The sequence below is a fragment of the Apostichopus japonicus genome, chromosome 1, assembly GCF_037975245.1.
Source record: "Apostichopus japonicus isolate 1M-3 chromosome 1, ASM3797524v1, whole genome shotgun sequence".
NCBI classification, from domain to species: domain Eukaryota; kingdom Metazoa; phylum Echinodermata; class Holothuroidea; order Aspidochirotida; family Stichopodidae; genus Apostichopus; species Apostichopus japonicus.
In genome coordinates this window covers 15237194-15260524 of record NC_092561.1, presented here as the reverse complement: position 1 = coordinate 15260524, position 23331 = coordinate 15237194, and the positions used below count along the sequence as shown (strand labels likewise).

At 36.3% G+C, this 23331-nt stretch overlaps 1 protein-coding gene across 11 annotated transcripts in view; it reads left to right on the top strand.

Moving 5' to 3' along the window:
• Positions 1–23331, top strand: part of LOC139968840 (uncharacterized) — a 105010-nt gene that overhangs the window by 67067 nt on the left and 14612 nt on the right. For 5 of the 11 annotated variants that reach the window (XM_071973363.1, XM_071973385.1, XM_071973343.1 and 2 more), the window contains 10 exons: positions 64–231; positions 1888–1979; positions 4663–4812; positions 6812–7062; positions 9266–9437; positions 13532–13663; positions 14286–14383; positions 15013–15068; positions 16911–16969; positions 19830–19898. In XM_071973363.1, coding sequence (XP_071829464.1) covers positions 64–231; positions 1888–1979; positions 4663–4812; positions 6812–7062; positions 9266–9437; positions 13532–13663; positions 14286–14383; positions 15013–15068; positions 16911–16969; positions 19830–19898 — 1247 coding nt within the window. The remainder of the gene's footprint in view (positions 1–63; positions 232–1887; positions 1980–4662; positions 4813–6811; positions 7063–9265; positions 9438–13531; positions 13664–14285; positions 14384–15012; positions 15069–16910; positions 16970–19829; positions 19899–23331) is intronic. The other 6 variants (XM_071973393.1, XM_071973374.1, XM_071973423.1 and 3 more) reach the window with 3 other exon arrangements.

The following is a 23331-nucleotide window of genomic DNA, read 5'->3' as shown; positions in this document are numbered from 1 at the left end:
CTTCTTCTTGACTAGTATGATTTTGATTTAGCCTGGCACTTATTTCTTGTTTTATTTTTTTAGATGAAGATGGAAGTCTAGTTGATCTCATCTCAGCGGATTTAGATGACGCACCATTAACAGAGGTAGATAAGGAAATGAATGCCACACTGTTGAAGGAGTCACAAGCCGCATCCGAAAGGTTTTGGAATCGTAGAGGCCGCAAGTATGGTCAAGCCGGTCTTGGAATAGGTTTGTAGCTACTGTCTTGTCAAAGAAAGGTCTTGGAATCTTAGAGGCCTCAAGAATGGTCAGGCCAAACTTGTGATTGAATTTATTGTCCACAATCGGAAATTCGGCTTACACAGGTCGTAAGCGAAAGAAACAAAACAATAGTATAAGTATCAATAGACTGCGATACACATTAATACAAACATATATATACAGCAAGTCCTACAAATAAGAAACTTATCTTCTCACTTTCGATCTAAATATATCAATAGAATTAGGCACAAATGAGTATCTGTAGCGGGCCCTACGTAATTCAACGTGGTGGGCATAAACGCAGTCCAGAGCGGTTGTAAATGTAGTGCTCATGCAAGGGGTGTGTTGGGTCTTGCATGACTTGTTTCACTTTATTGCAGACCGTCTCATGATACAATCTTGTAATTGTTGTAGCTACAGTATTGTCAAAGTTTTCAGGAGGGATACAGAGGTGGCAGATACTGTGATTGGTAAAAGAATGACAAGCTATCCCACACACTGTGAATTCAAAAACCTCATTACAAAAGTACGGAGGATGAAAAATAGAAGCAGTACAGGGGAAAGAAAAAAACAGTAAGAGTAGGAAAAGAACAAAATAGGTCATTGGCCAGTTCAAATCCCATTCTAGCTATAAATTTCATTGCTCTTTTCCATTGTTTATAATTTCCCAGTCAGTTTTTCTGTCGTTCGTTTGTTTGTATTATAACACCCCACCACCCATCGGAAGAATTCTTGCACATAGTGTATGAAAGCTAGCTTGGACTACTGAGTTTGTGTTTTAATGGAGCCAGTTCTCCTTTTGGCAAGCTCTTCAAAAGTGTAGATTAATTTTCCGTTGACCCACCGAAAAAGTTACTCCCCCATACCTCCACCTTTGCTCTAAATAATATATGTGTAATCATGCAAGACCCAACACACCCCTTGTTTGAGCACTACAATTACAACTGCTCTGGACTGGGTTTATGCCCACCACGTACACTTAGGGCCCGCTACAGATATATACTCATTTGTGCCTAATTCTATCCATATATTGAATTCACAAGTGAGAAGATAAGTTTCTTATTTGTAGGACTTGCTGTATATTTTTTTGTATTACTGTATGTGTATCGCAGTCTATTGATACATATACTATTGCTTTTCTTTTTTTTCTTTTCTCTTTTCGTTTACGACCTGTGTAAGCCGAATTTCCGATTGTGGACAATGAATTCAAATTCAATTCAATATACTATATATGTGATCTGATACTATTAACTCCGATTGAAACGCTGTTCCCACATCCCAAAGCCGGGGAGATTTTAGTGTCCTTTCATCCCACACGTTCCAATTCTTTCCATGGATGCTGCTACCAAGTATATATTCCTACTGTACCATCAACTTTCTTACATGTACCAATTGTTCTCCCTGGTCATAACTGACAGTTTTAGAGATTGCTAATTCTTGGTGATGGCATCTATTTGATATTTAACAAAACGGCCAAGCCGGCCTCAAGATTTGTTAAGAAAATTATTTTGTGACCCTGCCAGCATACCTTGCACGACATAACTATTACATATGTTTCTTCATTCCCTTTGTACGCTCATTCGCAGAGTTAATCACCTAACTGATAGTTGATTTTATTTTCTATTTTCTTGGCAATGTTTACAGAGACAACAACTTCAGGACAGTCAGAAGGAAGTGAAGTTACATCAGACAAGAAAGACACGTCGTCAACCGAACAGGAAAAGACAGCACAAGAGGTTTGTGGCTATCGCATTTCAGGATGTCGAGTATCAAAAAATATTTAATGATTAACTTGTCTAGAAAAATAACTGACTTTTTGAAGAAAATGAGAAGAGATAAGTTTGCAAAGGCAGAATTTTGTTTCTTTTGGTAAACATCCTACATATGTTGGTTAATGCATGTGATGAAACCAAGCACTAGAGTCTGTGCTGTGTTAAGCGTTATCAAATCACCTCAACACCTTCCTGTTTAGAAGTCATTCTAACAGGAATAAGGTGGAGAACGTATTGGATTCAGATGGGTTTAGCCGTGAAATCTAAGAATTGATATTACGGGAAGTTGGAGATTGGTAAGTTTAAATCCTGTTGGTTTTAAGCATTTTGATGAAACCAAGCACTAGAGTCTGTGCTGTGTTAAGTGTTATCAAATATTTACTTCGCTCCTCGCTTACCTGTCTCCTCACAACCTTGGCACCTCGTTCTACCGTGCCTATAAAGTCCTGGTAAAATAATAACACTGTGCGCCCCGTCACTGCCCTTCTCATTCTACAATTAAAAGTGTCATCACATGGATTTCTTGTGGAAAAATTTCCCTCGGATTTTGTCTTGGTTATATTTGCGATCGTTGGAAGTTTTCTTTCCTTGGCCTCAACACCTTCCCATTGAGAAGTCATTCTGCCAGGAATAAGGTGGAGAACGTATTGAATTCAGATGGGTTTTGCCTTGAAATCTAAAAATTGATATTACAGGGTAGTTGGAGACTGGTAAGTTTGATCCTGGAAGCAAAAAAAGAATTATGAGGAACACTTGTTCTTACTGTGATCAAGTCAATTATATTAAAATGGTTAGCTTACTCTCAGGAAGGTGGTACCTGCCTCTACTTTTCCTGACTCATCCATATTTTCAAGTTAAATTTTTTTCTCTATTGTTCTTCTGCATTGTGTAAGCACTTTTCAATTTCCTTTTTTCGTCTCGTGCGCGTGTTTTAAAATGATCTCTCCTATTTCCTGATGGAACGGTTCCAACAGGTATTCAATCACATCCTCCCTCCCTCATATGTGTGTTCTCCATAATATCCTTACTTCAAATTGTGTTCATTTTGCCACTACTTGGTGCTCAGTGCTGAAAAGGAAGGAGAAGGTACCTGAAAATAAACTGTGATTTCAGTCCACCGAAATTCCTAACAAAGACATTGAAACTAGGATTAGATGTCAAAACATTTGAAACAGAAATCATTACAGAATGTTCTGTAGCAGTGATATTCACCTAGAGCTCAGCAAATATTTGAAATTCAATTTTATTTGCAAATATTGGAAATTCAATTTAATTTTAAAATATTTTAAATTCAGTTTTATTTTAAAATATTTTAAATTCAATTTTATTTTAAAATATTTTAAATTCAAGTTTATTTTAAAATATTTTAAAATAAAGTTTATTTTAAAATTCAATTTTACTTTAAAATATTTTAAAATCAATTTTATTTTAAAATATTTTAGATTCAATTTTATTTTAAAATATTTAAAATTCAGTTTTATTTTAAAATATTTTAAATTAAATTTTTTTAATTTTATTTAGTTTGGTTTGGTTTTAGTTTTAAGAATACTTTGTAAACTTTGTAAGAAAACTTTGTAAACTGCTTCCAGAACTGTAAAGCAGGTCCATGACATTTTTTATTCCCGTTTGATCAAAAGTCTGCAGTAATTTATAATTTTAGTATTATTATGATTATTGAAGCATGAAGCCGTGTTACTTGATCAAAAGTCTGTGGTAATAAACAGAGGTACTTAACAGCAAATGTACAGTGATGAACAGTAAAACTTGATCATTCGAATATCCTCATTGTGTTTGACGATATTGATAGCGGGGTAAGACAAGGGCCTGTCTGTTGTCTTCCAGAACCACTTACCTTGTGAACTTGCATGCCCAAACTTGAGGAGAAGTTTGATTATGAGTCTATCGAATCATATGCTAGCATCAAGGGATTACGTAGTCAAAGCATGTGGTGGGATAGAATTAGCATCTAGGCTATTTGAAGACAAAATATGTTTCATGACAAAATATGTGATATCTTTCATGGTATAGCTATGATTTCATAGCAAGTGAAGGTGCTATAATTATTAAATAATAATTAGTTTAATAATTATACAGTTATATTATTATATGGATAATGGAAGGCTTAGTTTCACTTCATGTATACAGTTCTAAGCAGACTGACTGCCAATAGCACAGGTACTGTACAACAGCATGAGTTAATAGTAGAATTCCCTGTGACAAGAGTCCAAGGACATAGCTCTATATATGCATAATGATAAGTTCATATTATTGCACTGTTAATGTAAACTAGATTTCCATAATGATGAAAAGAGTGTAGGTATGGATGTAACCCACAAGGGTGAAAATACAAGCACATGTGTGAGTTAGGCTGCAATTCGTACATGTATAAAGGTACAGTATGTACTTAATAGAGGTCTGTATGACCTACATCATGGTTTTTAATTTGTTACATATTTTATTAGTAACCATTACATGATTTTGAATACAATATGAAATTAAATTAAATTTATTCTGCAAAGATAAGGTCAACAGTGTCATTGTCCAAGACTCCCACCTGTACGAACAAGAGTAACCGAGGTATCCCAGTAGGTCAACCTTATGATTCAAAAAGTTTTGTAAGTCGATGTGTTTTTTTCTGAATTTGTAGAAACTTTCAGAGCCAGAGGATAACCAAGGAGAGGAAAAAGTAAAGGCAAAAACCGATGATGTCAGGGCAGAAATATTAATGGAGGTTGGACCTGTGCAAAGACCGGGGACAACAACTAAGTCACCAGAGGAATTGGAAAGACTCAGACAAGTTAGTAGTATACATATATGCTTCTAAATTCAGACATTTTCTGAATGAAAGGCCAAATAATTTCTTCAAGAAATGTTTTCAGAATGAAATATATTGATTTTCTTCTGCTGGGTATGCTCTGCCTATTTTGCCATCTCTGCTTATCGCCGACGCCGGACAGAATTCTGTATTAATAAGTTCCAAAAATTTTGATTTGATCTATTATGGAATTTTGACCCATAATGCAAAGGATAATCAGGGTGATGGGAAGGGTGAAGGGAAGGGTAAAGGGAAGGGTAAAGGGAAGGGTAAAGGGGAGGATGAGATGAGGCAAGAGAGAAGGAAAGATAGAAGAAAAAAGAAAAAAAATTGAGTAAGAAACAGGACTGCAGAGGGATTATTGCTGTGTGGCAGAATTTGATTTCTTTCAAATCCTGTGTAATAACTTCAATGGTTAAAAGCCCACTTATGCCTTGAACCTCGACAGTCTGAATAATATTTTGTCAATGCTACTGTGTAGTAAATAATGATGCAATGATGTACTGTTTTTGGCCAAAATTTTGGGCTATTCCCAGAGATTGAACAAATGAAAATGTGTAACCATAACAAGGAACCTTAACCTATCAGGAATGTGCTCACTCTGGGCGGCACCGGGCGGCTGCACCCAGCAGTTCTGAATGCTGCCCAGCACAAACAGTATTTTAAACATTTCCGCCCGGCACTTTTTTGATGATAATTTAACAAATTTTACCATAACCAAAATTTGGGAGAATATATGGCACAGAATAGGAAAAATTGCACCACCTGAGCATACTTCATGTTCAAAATTTGTCCAGTGGGGAGGGGGTACCCCACCCATGGAATCCCTCTCCCAGGGTGTGGATCACACTACCGCACAATCTGCCCGGCACTGAAATATTCCTGAGCAAATCCCGGTCCTATGTTTACCAGATGTCTTCTGCTTCAATTTGTAATCTTCAAAAAACAATGTAGCCTACACAGTGAACAACTTTTGCTGGACTCTACAGTGCAAAGCGAACAACTACTAGGTTTGGGTTTTTGTGGAATGTTCCTTCGAACGGTTCACTCTCCTGTGGAAACGTTGACAGAGACACACAAATGTTATGTAATGGTGCTAGACATGATGAGATATGCAGCCCAGCATATATAACCTAATGAACAGTTTATGAATGGCGTGGTCAATATATCTCTACCCAGGGATGTGTCCAGTTAATGTTTTCAACAAGAAACAACGAAAAATGGATTCCTCTGTTTTGATTTGATTTTTTCATTCGCTGCATCTCTGCAAGCATGCCAAAAGTTTTGGGGAAAAAAAGCATGATTTTGTGATTATAATATTTACATCACAATAGTACCAAAAATGCCTGTAGAGTAAGGGATCGGTTAACAGTGCGTGTTAATTACTGGAATGCATACGTACAGTACCGATCCTTCACCACAAATTGCTCATTGCATTTTAAATTAAATATTTGATTTAAAATAGTTCAATCTACATTGTCTCTACCATCTTGTTTAGTTAATTTGAGTTCTAACAGTATTGAAATAGTTTATTAAAACGGTGAAATGTTTACTTAGTGAATTAATTAATATTAGTGAATTAAATATATTAATTTTGTTAGTTATACATGTATGTAATAAAGCTGGCTCATGAGCTGTGTACCGTTACAAATTTCTTGTTACTACTTTGTATCGACATACAGTAACTGTGAAGTATCATTTATCAGTTGTTATTTATTGCTCTATAACAGGCAATATTACAATGATCTCAGCTGCACTAAATTTGCTGTAATATTGTAATCTCAGTCTTTGTTACTTGTTGCCGTCAGTTGCAAATTGCTTTGGATATAAATATTGCATCCTAAAAATTACGAAAATAAATAAATATCCTAACAATAATTATTGAATTGGCTAAATTGACAGACCCTTCCCTGTAAAATTGCTCATTCCAGTTTTGAGTCATGTACTGATCATATCAAATCTTTTTTATGTATCAATAAAGGAGAACAAAATCACACACAGAAGACAAGCTTTCCTGCCCATGATGCCAGAGTTGGTGGAGGCCTCTGAAGCAGAGAGTACCTGTAAATCAGAGGATAGCGCCCCCGAAGCAGACAAGAATCATTCTCTAGATGCTGATCAAGTCAAGAATGGAAAGAGTGAAGGAAGAGTACCCCTCCTCCAGAGAAAGAGAAGCAGCATTCTCTCAGACGCCCTCCTCAAATCTCTGGGTCTAGCAAAACCTAGCAAAGAGTAAGTTCAAAGCTTGTCAAGTTTGTTCAATTTTGTTATTCAGAGACAATGGGACACCTTTTGTTTTGTCTTTGCTTAATCGGACAGAAGTTTGTGTCTTGTATCGTATACTGTTGCCGTTCAGTTTTTGTCATTGGTTTGGAATCTGAGCTAATATCCAATTTAATAGAAAAGGAATCCTGATTGAGATAGACAAGTCCCCCCTATTCCCACCCACTTCCTCATCAACTTGGTTACAAGTGACCGTGTTCAAGAGGATAGTGAAAACATCTATGTTATCTAATTTGGAGGAAACATCATTAGTCCATTTGTTCTCACTTGCTCAAATAATGCAAACCTTGTGTTACTATCTAACAAAATTTGGGTAGGTTCCTTGGAAGTCGGTAGTTTGACGAACAATCTCACAAAAGCAAATATCTGAGGTTATCATTCTAGTCTTCTGACTTTAAATCTAACGACAGCAGTGAGACACTACCATGGTCAGAACACATGGTTTATCTGGACACCTCGGTACAGGAGCTCATCAGAATATGAAACGGAAATGTGAAATGGGAGTTATGTAAATGAAATGGAGGTAAAGGACAATGGCAAATGAAGATATATATAATTGAAATCGTAATGAGTTGGAAAATCAAGAACAATGAAAAACTTCCAGCCTCCACCGGGATTCGAACCTGGGCCTCCCGCTGATTGTATGTCCAGAGGTTCGAAACCGGTAAGGAATGTCGTAATTCTGTGAACAATACTAGTTCTGTGACATTTTGCCTATACACTATTGCAGAATTATTAATGGTTGGATAACAATATCAAATCTGGATTTTCTACTATCTGGATGCACAGGGACATGATAATACAGGATTACAGTCACAGCTACCTGCTGAGGTTGATGAATGGTTACTGCAAATCCTGGTCAATGCCATTCCTCCTATTGGTCTGTTCATAACTACTCACAATTAACCTACTAAAAGTGCATTGAAGCCAGCAAGTTGGTGTTTGGTGTCACCATCTTACCAAAAAGTCAAAATGCTCAAGTTTCCTATAGTTTGGAGTAGTTTGCCATGGCAACATAGTTAATTTTGTTGAATAATTTTATGTCAAAACCAGTTATGTCCCACAAATGTTAATGACCCTTTGTTTGGGTTTTTGTTATATTGTTGGAGGATGGGTTGGGGGGGGGGTGTGTTGGGATTGGGGGATATGAGGGGGAAAGCAGCACAATTTATGCATAACCCAGCCATCCTTTTTTAACAACTTTGTTTATATAACTGCAATATTATGTAAAGTGTTTTTTTGTTCCCTTAGCTTTCCTGCAATGGTCGTTTTATTGTTCCTACTAAAGTAACAGTATGTTCTCAATACATGTACACACTTATATTTTGTTTGCATCTACAGTTTCTTAGAATCAGGGTGGAAAAGAGGGTTGTAATAGGCAGGAGAGAGGGTGTTGGGGGATTGAAGTGTGTTAAATATTGCTCAAGCTATTGCTAAGGTGGTTTTCCTCTTCATATGATTATGGTAAATCTGTTCTTCGCATCAATTCAATTCAATTCATCAAACTTTAATTTCAATCTCTTTTTGATGAAAATATACGGTGCATTTGTTGTGTACGATTAAATAGAGATTGGGGAATGACAACAAGAAGCTTGTTGGTGAATAGAAAAAAACTGAGGATAAATATAAATCTTCAGTCCACTGAGCATAAATGTGGAATGCTATCCATTAAAGGGCAGGTGAATGTGGCAATCATTTGGTCCATTGTGTACAGTTACTCAAAAAGTTATACTCTTCACCATAGGCGTAGGAGCCCAATTTGATTTGGGGGGCTGTAACGATTTGCCCGAAAAATATAACCAAAATTTTTTGCGCCTCCAGGCGCATTCCACCTTTTAATGATATCATATTGGCATGCATCAGTTATTACATCGCATGCCAAAAACATACAATCATTTTCCGTGTTATAACCCTTCCCATATTGGTTATAATTATTGGGAAAGTTGTTACAATAATAATGATAAGAAAAATATAAATATAACCATTGAAAAACACATTGCAAACTATTTTTGGTGCCTGAAAAATTCTCAGCATATTGCCCAAATTTTCACAAAAAGTTTTGGTGGGGGGGCTGCAGCCCCCCAGCCCCCCCCCCGCCTCCTATGCCTATGATCTTTACTTAAACCATATGTTGTTGTTGGAATCTTTGCAGTCCTCAGAAGATGTCTGACAGAGAAGTCGAAATGAAGTTCTCGGACCTGTCAATGGCTCTCAAATCCAGCAAGGATACTTTAGATAAACGAGTGGAGATACAAACCAGGGAGAGAAATTTAGCCGAAGAAAATATGGGCAAAGAGCTCGAAGGCCTCGTATCATCAATACAGGTAATGTATCGGCAGATTCAAGAAATATTGTTGTGTTTTTATTCTCTGCCGTAAGCCATCGTAAATGTTAAATATATGTCGATTGGACAAGGCTGTTATAATTTAGCTATGAAGTCATTTCTGGAGGCTAATAGCTTATCACCACTTTACAGAATAGAATCTATTGCTAACACCTGGGGAACAGTTTATCCAATGTCACTTAGAAGTGCTGCAATGATATTGTCTTATCATTTGCATTTATGGGTATGTACTGTTTAGCATGTATACGATGGTGATTGAAAATCTCGCCAAATGATATGGCATAAAAGTTGGTATTTGACCCAGTGTGATACAGTGGGAAACTGCCTATTGCCAATTACCTACATAATACCTACATGCCAATTACCTACATTCACAATCAAGCCGATGCTGATTAAATATATGGCTCCATATGTACTAGGGTGTAAAAAGGTATCGAAAAACGACTATTGAAACCATCATCAACATGACTGTCCAACCAGAGCATTCGACACACTCAGTACGATTTCATAGTTTGCCCATGTATCGCGATATCGGTTTGAGAAGAAAAATGAATTTGTCTACTCATATAGCTCCCCTTCAGAGAATTCAGATCGCTGCTGCACGCGTAATCTCACTCACTAAAACGTTTCATCACATCACTCCTGTACTCGGTTCATTGCATTGGCTTCCCATCTCTTAGCGCATCCAGTTTAAGATCCTACTTCTCACCTACAAAGCGATCAACGGGCTTGCCCCTATATATCACTGGCCTTCTTACTCCTTTGCGTCGGTCAACTACAGTTACGCTTCGATCTTCCTATCGTGCGCATTTGCAATTAACTCCTGGTCCACGTACCAGTACTCGTTATGGCGATTGGCCTTTTGTGCGCCTTCTCTTTGGAACAAACTCCCATTTCACGTTCGTGACTCTCCCTCCCTTTGTATTTTCAAGAGACAACTGAAAACATTTCTGTTTGATTCCTAGTTGATTTTTTCCCTTGGTTTTCTTTCCTACTTTGTTAAGCGCTTTGAAACGCTGTATTAAGCGCTATATAAATGTAGTTTATTATTTTTATTATTATTTTGATTACGATATCAATTTGGAAATCTGTATACTGTTGCAACACTATCACCCAGCAAAATGCCATGGAAAATGGAAAAGGGCAACAGTTGTTTGTATAGCTGTTAATATACACAGAGAGTATTTGATTTCATAAAGACAAAACTCTCAGAGCCTTCAAATATGATCCAGGAAATTACAACAGTCTAAATTTATACCCTGAATATTATTATTATTACACCCCCTCCCCCTTCCTTTAAAAAAAGCAACTTTGTATAAACTTACTCAAATTTATTTTAACAAGAATTATATGTTTGGTTTAATACTGGAATAATATGGCTGCATTGTTTTTAAATAAAACACCATAATGTAATTTTTCTCAGATTGCTGACAGCATGGCTATTATCTCTGAATAGGTTTGTACTGTAGGTTTGCTGATCTGAACATTGTTACTGAAATTACATGAACAATGCAGTCCATTGCCGTGGGTAGTAAAGTTTGCAGGTACATAAAGTTTGCACACAAATTAAAGGAAGTAGGGATTCAGAGAAGTCCCAAAAAGTGGACAATTTTTGTTAAACTGTTTGCATGCAAAGAGTATTATTTGGCAAAAACGTGTCTGTAATGACAAAATTCCCAGAATCGATTGGAATTATTGATCAACCACTAAATATCTTTTATTTGCTTAAATCAAATGCATGAGAACATCTTATAGTTTGATTGTTTGCAGTCTTTGCTTTAGTAGTATTCCTTAGTTTTTGGGAAATTTGTCATAAATTTGCAACCAGTACAAAGAAAACAAGTTGCTCAGATTTAAAAAAAATTAATATGTACATTTAGACCAGCATTTTCAGGTCAATGGACTGAAGTTAAAGTGTATGAATTTAAAAACAGCAAAAAATGTAAAGTCTGGGACCTTCTGCTACCATGTTTGCATCGCCACCCTCTCCTCTGTAAGAAAATATGTTATGGAAATTATACTAAGTGCTTCTCATTGTGTCTACAAAATAGTATATCTCCTCCAATTTAATATTCATCATGTTTTTCTTTATGATTTCTTTTTTTGTCGGACTGAAATGCAACCATATCTATCCTAAACTACTTAAAGAATATCACTGTGCCATTCTTTCTTTGAATTCTTTGCTCTTAACTAGAGTATCAGTCAGTTGAAATACAATTTGAAAGCACAAGTAATTGTATCATAGCATGATGGTAGGTCATAAAGTATGTGTGTAGTACTACACAAATGGAAAACAAGAGCCACTTCAATCTTGTTTTTTTTTTCTTAAGTGATTGCACAGACTGTTCAGGAAAGAGGAAATTCCTGTTTGTCTTAGAAGAATGAATACGAGAAAACAAGCAAACATCTCCGTGGCCCTTTGCACAATTAACGCAAGACAGTACTATTTAACTAGGAGACGATTAAACACACTCTTCATTATGTCAGGTCATATGCGACTGTTTAGTGTTTTCATTTAAGATTGAGTTTACATTGTGAAAGGTGCATTTTGCATCAGCTTTGCCATTAAGACCCTCTCCTTGTATGCATTAATAAGATCCCTCCTTAGTGATAGGTATATGTGCACTGGTTACAATCAGTTTACATTAATAAGATATATCCCTCCTTCTTAGTGAGAGGTATATGTGCCCTGGTTACAGTCAGTTTACATTATTAGTAAGATAAATCCCTCCTTCTTAGTGAGAGGTATATAGGGCACTGGTTACATTCAGTTTACATTAGTAAGATATATCCCTCCTTCTTAGTGAGAGGTATATGTGCACTGGTTACAGTCAGTTTACAAGATATATCCCTCCTTCTTAGTGAGAGGTATATGTGCACTGGTTACATTCAGTTTACATTAGTAAGAGATATCCCTCCTTCTTAGTGAGAGGTATATGTGCACTGGTTACAGTCAGTTTACATGTATAAGATATATCCCTCCTTCTTAGTGAGAGGTATATGTGCACTGGTTACATTCAGTTTACATTAGTAAGATATATCCCTCTTTCTTAGTGAGAGGTATATGTGCACTGGTTACAATCAGTTTACATTAGTAAGATATATCCCTCCTTCTTAATGAGAGGTATATGTGCACAGGTTACAGTCAGTTCACATTAGTAAGATATATCCCTCCTTCTTAGTGTGAGGTATATGTGCACTGGTTACAGTCAGTTTACATTAGTTAGATATATCCCTCCTTCTTAGTGAGAGGTATATAGGGCACTGGTTACATTCAGTTTACATTAGTAAGATATATCCCTCCTTCTTAGTGAGAGGTATATGTGCACTGGTTACAGTCAGTTTACAATTAGTAAGATATATCCCTCCTTCTTAGTGAGAGGTATATGTGCACTGGTTACATTCAGTTTACATTAGTAAGATATATCCCTCCTTCTTAGTGAGAGGTATATGTGCACTGGTTACATTCAGTTTACATTAGTAAGATATATCCCTCTTTCTTAGTGAGAGGTATATGTGCACTGGTTACAATCAGTTTACATTAGTAAGATATATCCCTCCTTCTTAATGAGAGGTATATGTGCACAGGTTACAGTCAGTTCACATTAGTAAGATATATACCTCCTTCTTAGTGAGAGGTATATGTGCACTGGTTACATTCAGTTTACATTAGTAAGATATATCCCTCCTTCTTAGTGAGAGGTATATGTGCACTGGTTACAGTCAGTTTACATTAATTAATCAGATATATCCCTGGGGGAATGTCCCTGATATTAGACTATCTAATGCCAATACAATACAATGAAAAGGGAGTACTTAGATATATTCTCTAATGTTCCAACATGTATTTGCATACTATTATTACTTTTTATCCCTGGGGGGATGTCCCTGATATTAGACTATCCAATGCCAGTACAATACAATGAAAAGGGAGTACTTAGATATATTCTCTAATGTTCCAACATGTATTAGCATACTATTATTACTTTTTAATTGCAAAATATTTAGCACCTTTTGATTGCTGTATTTTGTATTAAAAGCTTTCCTTGTTATTCAATTTAACACGCATTTCAGGTATTAGAACTGCATGCCTCAGAGAGTGCCCTCTGCCAGCACGCTTCTCAACTCCAGCAGAAGGTGGGGATGCTACGAACCATGACGTTGAATCTCTCTAGCAAAGCTGAAGGTCTCGGACAAGTCCTCCAGGTAATATAGGTTCAACATGAGGGAGAGTCCATTTAGGGGTTAGGGGAATTTCATGATCACCACTCCAGTACAGATATTAATCCTTCAACATGAGGGAGAGTCAATTTAGGGGTTAGGAAAGTGTCCATGATCACCAATCCAGTACACTACTGTTCCGTCAATATGAGGGAGAGTCCATTTAGGGGTTAGGGGAGTTTCATGATCACCACTCCAGTACAGATATTAAACCTTCAACATGAGGGAGAGTCCATTTATGGGTTAGGAAAGTGTCCATGATCACTACTTCAGTACAGATAATATACGTTCAACATGAGGGAGAGTCCATTCAGGGGTTCTAGGCAAGATTTCATGATAACTAATCCAGTACAGATATTATACCTTCAACATGAGAAGAGTCCATTTAGGGGTTAGGGAAGTGTCCATGATCACTACTCCAGTACAGATTTTATATTCAATTATACAATATGGTCATGTATTTGGCTAGCTATTCATCCATTTGGTTTACACCTTTTAGACACATTAATTCTGTTAGCCTTGGTTCTTGGGGTTTTGCTTAGAATATTTTATGATTTTCTGTGACTTAATTCCAACCCACTTTCTTTCTTTGGCTTTGTGACATTAGGAGAAGAGAATTAGCACTGCCTGTGAAGTCATGGTGAAGTACGTTGACAATCTCCGAGTGATGCTTGACCGTAAGAAAGAAGAGTTGGAAGACGCAAAGTAAGCACATTCATCCATTCTATCATCCAATGGTTAAAATGGTGGAATAACTGTAGAGTAGTCTGACGATAGGGCAGGAAGAAAAAAAGAATGGATAGGGAAAGCAGGGGGGGCGGATGGGTGGGGGTGGGATGGGTGGGGGTGGGGGAGCATTGCAGACATGAAGACTAGTGGTCAACATTGATGGACAAGGTTGTAAGGAAGTTGAGTTAGAATAGTCATGGTAATATCTGACTATTTTGATAGTGCAAAGTGTTACCTATTTCAGGAAGGAGAGGTTTCCAAAGAAGTTTATCTTCAAATGTTCATCCATAGTTATGGGAAGGAAAAATATTTGCATAATAAGCTGTGAAAAGGAATTGCGATTCAAAAGGAACCCAGTTACATAGAATTTTTCCAACTGTTACTTATATGCATTACAGCTTCTCAATAATTATCCATGACAAACAAGTTTATCTGTCTTACTGGAATGCTCTAACAAAATTTCAGTCAAGTCAAAAACTTGTAAGAACATTTATGAAAAATTAAAACCTACAATAGGATGTTGATATAGCCTCATTAGAATCTCAAGTTGTATCATGGGCTCATAGGGTTAACAAAAATTGGTATCATATTTTTTATCTTTACAGGAAGGTTATTCAGGATAACAGGTTATTCTTTCGTCCAACTTCGGCAGTTGCAGATGGTAGGAATGTCTCCTACTTGTTTCTTGAAAAGTCGTAATACGCAAATATGTGAACCTAATCACCTGCCACCCACTCCCACTCCCACCCCTCCTCCTACCAGTTGCCAATGATTCGCATCTCAGTACTGTTATTGCAGAACAATCTTCTTCAGGGTCAGAATTAACTGAATGCACAGACAGTAGATTGCTGTCAGTGAACCCTGCCACTTGCCCGTGCATTTGAAAATGCGCCCTTTAATACCACTTCCATAAACAGTTTACCTGCCTCAGGCATTTCAATAGGCTCTCGCGGTAGATGGCGGGAATTTGAGCTGTGCAAGTGACTTTCTAGCTTGTTTCATTGCTAGGCTTGGCGAATTGATTACGTAACACACATGCTATTGTTCCAGACTAATAACCCTTGAAAGGTGCAGAAGTGGCCAGTGGCGAAAAATAAATGGCAGTCTTACTAAAGGGCAGATTTTCAAATGAAATTATTCCGTTATTGACTACAATCAAGTTACCATAGACGCTTTCATTATCATCTTGATCATCAAACTTCATTTATCTAAACTATCAAAGCAAGGCTGGTACATTTGTCGGATAACTTCAGCGGTAATCGCACTGTGTCCTAACAGAAGTGGGAAAATTACCATGGTGCAAATGTTTATGATTTATGATTTTCCATGCAAATCCCAGACTATTTCTGTAATTTCTGTGGTGGGCCTTGAACTGTCTACAGATGAACAATGAACAATGAACAATGAACCATAGCTCGTTAACAAAGGCTGTGGAAAATTGTGGAAAATTGTGGAAAAGGATGGGAATTGTGGAATTGTGGAATTGTGGAAAAGGAAAAGGAAAAATTGTGGAAAAGGATGAACAATGAACCATAGCTCGTTAACAAAGGCTGTGGAAAATAAATTATAAATAAAAAGGTTTATATTTTGTTTGTTACTCTGAAATGCTTTATTTGGCTTTTCCTTCCCTATAGGTCCCTCCCATTCTACCTATTTATGGTTTCATTTTGTACAGTCTCATGGTTGATGTAATCTCCCCAAGTGCTCTCTGCTTTTGCATTGTATTATTTTTTTGGCATTGTGTAGTCTTATATCAGCTGGGCGTATTTACCCCTCTCCCTACCACCTCCCCCTCTTCCTACCCCCTCCTCCCCCTCTCTCTACCTCCTCCAAAACTGTATGTATGCTTTTTCTAACTGGTGCTCTTTTCTTATCTTCCTCCCTGCAAACTGCAACTACATATATTCGCTATAATCTTCACAATTTTCCTTGGTAAGTACTAGTCTATTTTTCCAAAAATTATTTATCATCAAACTTGTAATCATATTGTGATTCTTATTTGCATATTACACACCCTTTTTTTTTGTCTTATAAAAGATTTTTGATTATCAAAAAATAATGTGTACTTGCTTTCCCTTTAAAGAGGACATCAAATTACATCCTTTGTAATGTATCCATAATATGAAAAGTATATTTGTATGTGTAAAAGTAAGTTGGCCTGACGTTTCGATCCTACTGTAGCAGGATCTTCTTCAGAGGCTGAATGACAAGTAACAGTAACAGAAGGGACAAAAACATGCACAGAATACAGACAGGTTAATGAGCATGGTGAACACAAAGAGATAGATGTAAGGGAATTAGTAGACAAGGGATGAAGAGAAGAAAGAAAGAAACCACAAGGGAAGAGGAGAGGTAGGAGATAAACAATAGAGTGACAAAGAGAGGATTAAGGGAAGGGGGTAGGGAAACTACAAGTATATTTGTAGTTTGCACAAATTTTGAGTTTTTAACACTGTTTTTAGAAGCATTTTCATGGTTTTCTGTTTGTGTTTACTCCCTCTAGATTTGAAAGACTCTAGTCCAAGAACTCGGAGAACCTCAGTCGGTCCATTGATGGGAAAGGTAAGATATTGCATTTTTTCCAAATATCTGAACGAATATGAAATTTCTCACCCATCATTATTAATTTTTTTCCCTTGTACATGATCCAAAATTTGTTTATGTATTTGTACAGGTTTAAATGTATCATTTCCAAATTGTGAAACAGAATCCAGTAAATCTTGTAAGGAGTAATTTAAATGCTTAAAGAAATGTTTGTACAACTATAAAAGTTTGTTTATTATGTCTTTGGAGCACAAACTTGAGTCCATGTCTTTCTCAGATTGTGAAGGAACATGCAGTTAATTATGAAAGCAAATAACATTTCCAAGGTTTTCTGTACTTCTCCAGCATCTCCAATGTTTGTAAGACACATGATGCTTCATTATATTGTCTCCTCCTCGCCTCCCTCATCCCCTCCCCCTTCCTCTCCCCCATCCCCCCTGATGTTAAGTTAGCAATAAAAGTGACGTACGAATGTTTGTTTGTATTTTCCGTAGCTTGGCAACACTTCCATCGTTGTCATTGACTGTGCTTTACACTGCCTATTTTTTGGGCATATCCTTATGCACAATTTGTTATCTACCTTTTTTTATGGTGAAATTAATTTTTAATCTCTTAAGTGCTTTGTCTTAAGGAAGGGCAGCCTGCTGAAGCAAAAGGTGAGAATCAATTTTCATCAAGGAACATGCGGAATTTGTTCAAATTTCATGTTTTGATATACTGCCCTCAGTCATTGGTTAACATTCAGAAGGGCAGGAAAATGGCTTCAAGTGATTTTTAGTGACAAGTTTCTGTCGTCATTCTGAAGTTCAGGAAAGGATATTTCGGTTATTTTAACATTCATAAGGGCTTCTGATATTTTCTAAGAATGAAAATTATGGTACAACTGAATCTTCTTTAAAGTATTTGATAATTTCCTTATGAAATGACAAAGAGGGCGCCTCTGAAAAACAAAGATAATGGACCATGGAGATGAAAGGTTAACATCGCTGGAACAATCCATGCACTGTACAGTTATCATCTGCCTTGGATTCCTTGGATTGTGTACAATCTGGACAATTACATTATCTGTTGTACTTCAGCTGCCAGCTTCTACTGTCAGTTAAAGTTTCTCTTGCAGCTAACAGATATCAGCCGAAGCCAGAACATATGTCAACAAAGATGTCAAACATGAACATTTGACAATTTTTTTTCTTCTCCAGAATTGTAGCTTTGCTTAATATTAGACTGCATGGTTTGTGACACAAATACTAATGTTAGAATTCTGCAAAGGGACTATTCCTTTACCTATATTTCATCTTTCTAAAGTGGAATGCTTCCAGGTGAGACATGTTTCAAAGTCTTTCATTCAGCAGCAGGATTGTTCCTTTAAAACCTTGAAACTGATTCCTAAACTTCTGCTCTCTATATTTCCAAAATGCATGGTGTCATCTGAAGCTAGGAATGTTCCTTTAAAACCTTAAAACAGATTTCTAAACTTCTGCCTTCTATATTTTCAAAATGCAGGGTGTTCACCTGAGTCTTGGTAGCATCTGAAGCTAGGAATGTTCTTATAATAATTAAAATAGATTTAAGTGATACCAAACACTTCTATCCATTCCATATACAGTTGACTTAACGGTGAGAGTCACCAATCATATTGAATACTGTATGTTGAGATTATTGTGCCTATGAAACAAGAATGCAGCAGACATTGTAGCTGGTAGTATGCATTGCAAGAATTCTCAACAAGTGTAGCTGCTAGGTAATCATCCTAACACTCCTTTAAACCATTTAAAGTGCATAATGATAGAATTTCTTGGTCTTAATGGTGAGATGTCACCAATCATGTTAAATGTTGTTATTGAGATTATTGCAGTATGAAATGAGAATGCAGAAATTCTAGCTGGTAGTATGCATTGCTAGATTTATCAACAAGTGTAGCTGCTAGGTAGTCATCCTAATACCCTTTTAAACCAATTAAAGTGCATAATGATAGAATTTCTTAGTCTATGTAAAGTGATAGAGTGAGACATAACTCAATCTGTTGGTTACTACAGCAAAGCTCTTCCCTCCACACAAAAAAATATTTAAAAACTACTGCCTCTATTTAACACTGATTGGTAGGAGATTTAATAAAAAAGACAGTATTTAGCAGCTTGGTTGTTCCTTTTAAGAATTGAATGCGTCTCTGACAATTTTAGCAGTCCATAGACTGCGGGCTGATAAAGGAATGCAGAAAAGCAGTGACTTTTACATCAGCACTGCTCCTTTAAATAATAAACACCTCATCAAACTTCTAGCTTTGATAAGACTGCAATCGTTTACAGGACTTCTACAGAATGTTTGTCACTTTAGCAGGAATGTTATTTGATAAAAACTTAATTGGTTGATTTATTGATTGATTTAAGTGGTGGATTGATTTATTGACTGGTTTGGAAAATGATTTCACTACTAAGATGCATAGCTACCATATTTAAAATTCAATGATTGTAAAAGGTCTTTGGAATTATGCCTCACATGATTGAAACTTACTCCCAATCATTAAAAATTGATAATCTGATTGAAAAATGAATACATTTTAAAAGGCAATAGTGGGTTTGACCTGCTTCAAATGATTTTAACAATACTGAAATCATGACAGCTAGATATCTGGTCGTGAAGTTAACATTACACCAGCTGTTAACTGTCTCTACCAGAATAACGTTGAATGAATGAGGTTACATGGGAGAAATTTCACCACCACACTTATTTACAAACAAAGACGAGATGGTTTTATGAACCGTGGTTCTCTTGGGTGATGCGCCATCTTAAGCAATTCTCTTTATAATATCTTCATCTTTCTTAATTTCTTACTCCTGTCTGTCTACCTGTCTGTTTCTCCTTACTCGTCTCACGTCAGTTCAATCAGTCTACACGACTCGGCGCTACCCTCAGCTCTGCTGCTTGGAAGAAACTCGTCCAGGATGAGGTATTTTTCTCTCACATTAAAAATGCCGCCTTGAAGGAAGCATGGCACCTCCTTCCTTCCATCCTTTTGGGGTTTTTATCGGATATTCATGATATTAAACGTAGATTTAGATTGGGGATTTTATACCCAGAATGGTTATGGTAAAGTTAACTCATGGTATAAACGTAGTTAATGGACATGCCGGTACAGCACAACACATTGAAATGTTCGGTGTCATGGTAGAAAGAGTTGGATACAAACCGCCCTCTTAAACTGTGAATCGAAAATGTTTTAACGAAAGACAAAGTGGAATCATGAATTTCAAAATTGAAAAGTTTCAAGCAGATCTTGGATGGTTTGAACCAAAATTAGTAAAAATGCCAAGTTCTGACCATCCAGTATAGCAGTTTTGTGTTAATTAGGGTAAATGTCTGTCATGTGTTCAAGATGCATTCAAACTGAGATAAATATGTCCTCCAATCCAGATCAATTAATAAGAAATTTTGATTGACTGATTAGTAAACATGTTGCAATAAGTGCCAAATGGCATTAATGTAGACATTAGAGAGTTTGTGTGTCCACAGGGGAAAGCTAGGCCCTACAAAAGGCAGCCATGAGAAAGATGTCAATATTTTAGGCAATCTTTTCACTGTCTGTAATTTTCCACTGACACCTATCCTCATAAAATGTCAAAACTGCCTTTCTTTAAACAGAAAAGAAACCTTGTATTACTATTCAGACAGACGTTTTTCAAGTTGTTAGTACCATCTCCACATCTGAAGTTTGAGCTTAAACAGATATATTTTTGACAGGGTTGAGCTGATGTCATTTCCAGATAATTTATGTTGGGGCATATTTTGCTAAAATCTTAGTTTTAATTAATTTCATTTTCGAAAAGCTAAAAAAAAGCGCCACTAATACAAACAGTAACATTTTTACTAACTGCGGGGAATACAGTGCAAGCGCTATTAAAGCTAACATTAGGCTGTAATTATATGTTCTACATGACTTCATAGCACTGCTGGCATAAGTTTACATCAGAAATGTTTTTTTGTTTTTTTCTTTATTTTATCAAAAGAAAATACAATTTTGAGGTCCTTCAGAATTATAAGTTGCTACAAAAAAAGTAACTTCAATAGGTTGTATATAATCCATAATAGGAGCATTTTTACAAACAATTTTTTCAACAGACAATTCTCATAAGTTTGGATTGCTTTGTGTCAAAAAGCTATGCAGTTAATTGTTTATACACACTCAAGTAGCCCAGAAATTAGATCAATGCATAGAGCAACCTTGTCAGCAGAAAGGAGAAGAATAAAACAAATCAGCCAAAAGTAAGACAAAAGATAGCATCGCAAAGAAAATCTAGGTACAAATAGCCATCTGTTACAATGTGGTTTACTGTGCATTGTAGCTCTCTTCTACAGAATGTCTACTGTTGTGATAGTTTTATTCCAGATAAAACATCGGACCAATGTGAAAATCCTATTGTCAAATAATATTTCAAAAAAAAAGGAAAACGAAAAAAGAGAGAAATTTGATGGAATAGAATTATTTAAAACTTAAAAACTAATTCAACCAAATGAAAGTGGCCAGTGCATAAAATTGTCTATGGTCGTAAACATATTATATCATGGGGTCTCACACATTATAATTGACAGTTGTCCCATCTGAGCAAAACTTCTCTATTCCATTTCCTTACTAACTAACATCAATGTAAATGTAAAATAGCCAGGTTTATCTTAAAAACCACCGGCCTGGGCCGTAGTCGCATCCGACAAATAATTGTGTTACTGTCTAATACATTCTGGCCTATTGGTTTACTTGCCTTTAATAATTTAAAAGGGGACTGTTTGGGTTGTATCTTGTTACCCTAGAATGTGGCCTGTTCCTCTAATTGGGTGCCTTGTTTCTTTGTGGCCTATTGTGTGGTTGCACTTGTGTAATTATATTCATGGACATAAGACACTGCATGCAATGAGTGATCTGGTCAATTCATTCATCAAATCTAAGAGAGATATCAAAGTCACCGTAGTGGATATACTTATAATGTGTTCCGATACCTTTTATCTGTCTGCTTTTGCTGCACTCGAAATTTGGTTTGATGCCCTCAATATTACTTTAAATCGTAATTGAAAATGTTTGGCCAATTTTTATGTTCTTTTTTTTCAATATTTTTTGTACACTTTTGAGCTTTGTCAATTTATTTTTGAGTTTTCACATATATTATTTTAAGATGAATCATATACAATATACACTGCACACAGCTGACCTGTGCATTCTATATGGAGCTACTGTACTCTTGGAGTAATACACGATGGAGTTACACTTCACACATAACAGCTTCACCTAAATGATTCATACATAATGTAGCAATGCAAACAGACCTGCACCTGAAGTTACCAACATACCTGAGACTTTCCAAACAACACACATGATACAGTCTGCACCCAACAGACCCTGAGCATGGTATGACAGATGATACTGGGGATCACACGCCACATTCCAGACGAAGTTATGTCATGTGCACACAGACCACCTGCGCATGATATGAAATTAATGCTTTTATTTTCTCACACACTTGGGAAACTCTTTCAAAGAGTTTTCAACAGTTGAGATACTATACCATCATGGAAGAAGAATGGTTTATAAACAGACAGTCCTTAAAATATGAAATAACTTCATAGAAAAGTTATTTCAAATGGTTTAAATTGTGAGTGGAGAGGGTGTGGTATGTGTGTGTGGGTGGGGGGCAGGGGAGGAAGGGAGGGAGACCTATGGAAGGGTTCTGTAGTAGTCTGGTACCAAGCATGAATTAATTCATTCTTCATGCTTATGCTATGTTGGTCAAACCAATGCTTGTATGTATGTATGTTCTGGTACATATTCGCCAGCATGCTAGTTACAAATACCCATCGTCTTACCTGGGAACCTGGGATATTTGTCAGTTTTTTGTTTTTATGTTTGTATTGTTTGCTTGTATGTGTCATATTACATTGGTGACTCTTAGCTTGCTTTACTTGGAGGTACTAAAAATATTAGTAATTGCAGAACAACATGCAATTATCAACTGTACATAGCTTTATTTAGTATGTTACCATTTAAAGGTGTGTTGAATGCTTTGTGTATGTACCAGTCTGGGTTGCAAGTTATGTCAAGTTTAATACTTCACTCCAGATTTACTCCTTATTTTGTTTCAGTAAGTTTCAGATGTTTGTGAGGGACATAAAAACATAGTAGCATAAAACACAAACCTATATTTGCAGCCATTATTCTGTTTTTATTATTTTATAAATAAAACAAAGAGTTAAACATTTGCCAAAAGATTACTTTCTAGCAGGTAAGTGCAGTGTAAGTGCATCTAAAGTTACTCGCAAGACAAACCTTACACATTCTTATTTTTAGCGTTAAAGTGTTAATCTTCTTGTTTTGTAAGCACAGGTAAGACTTTTGC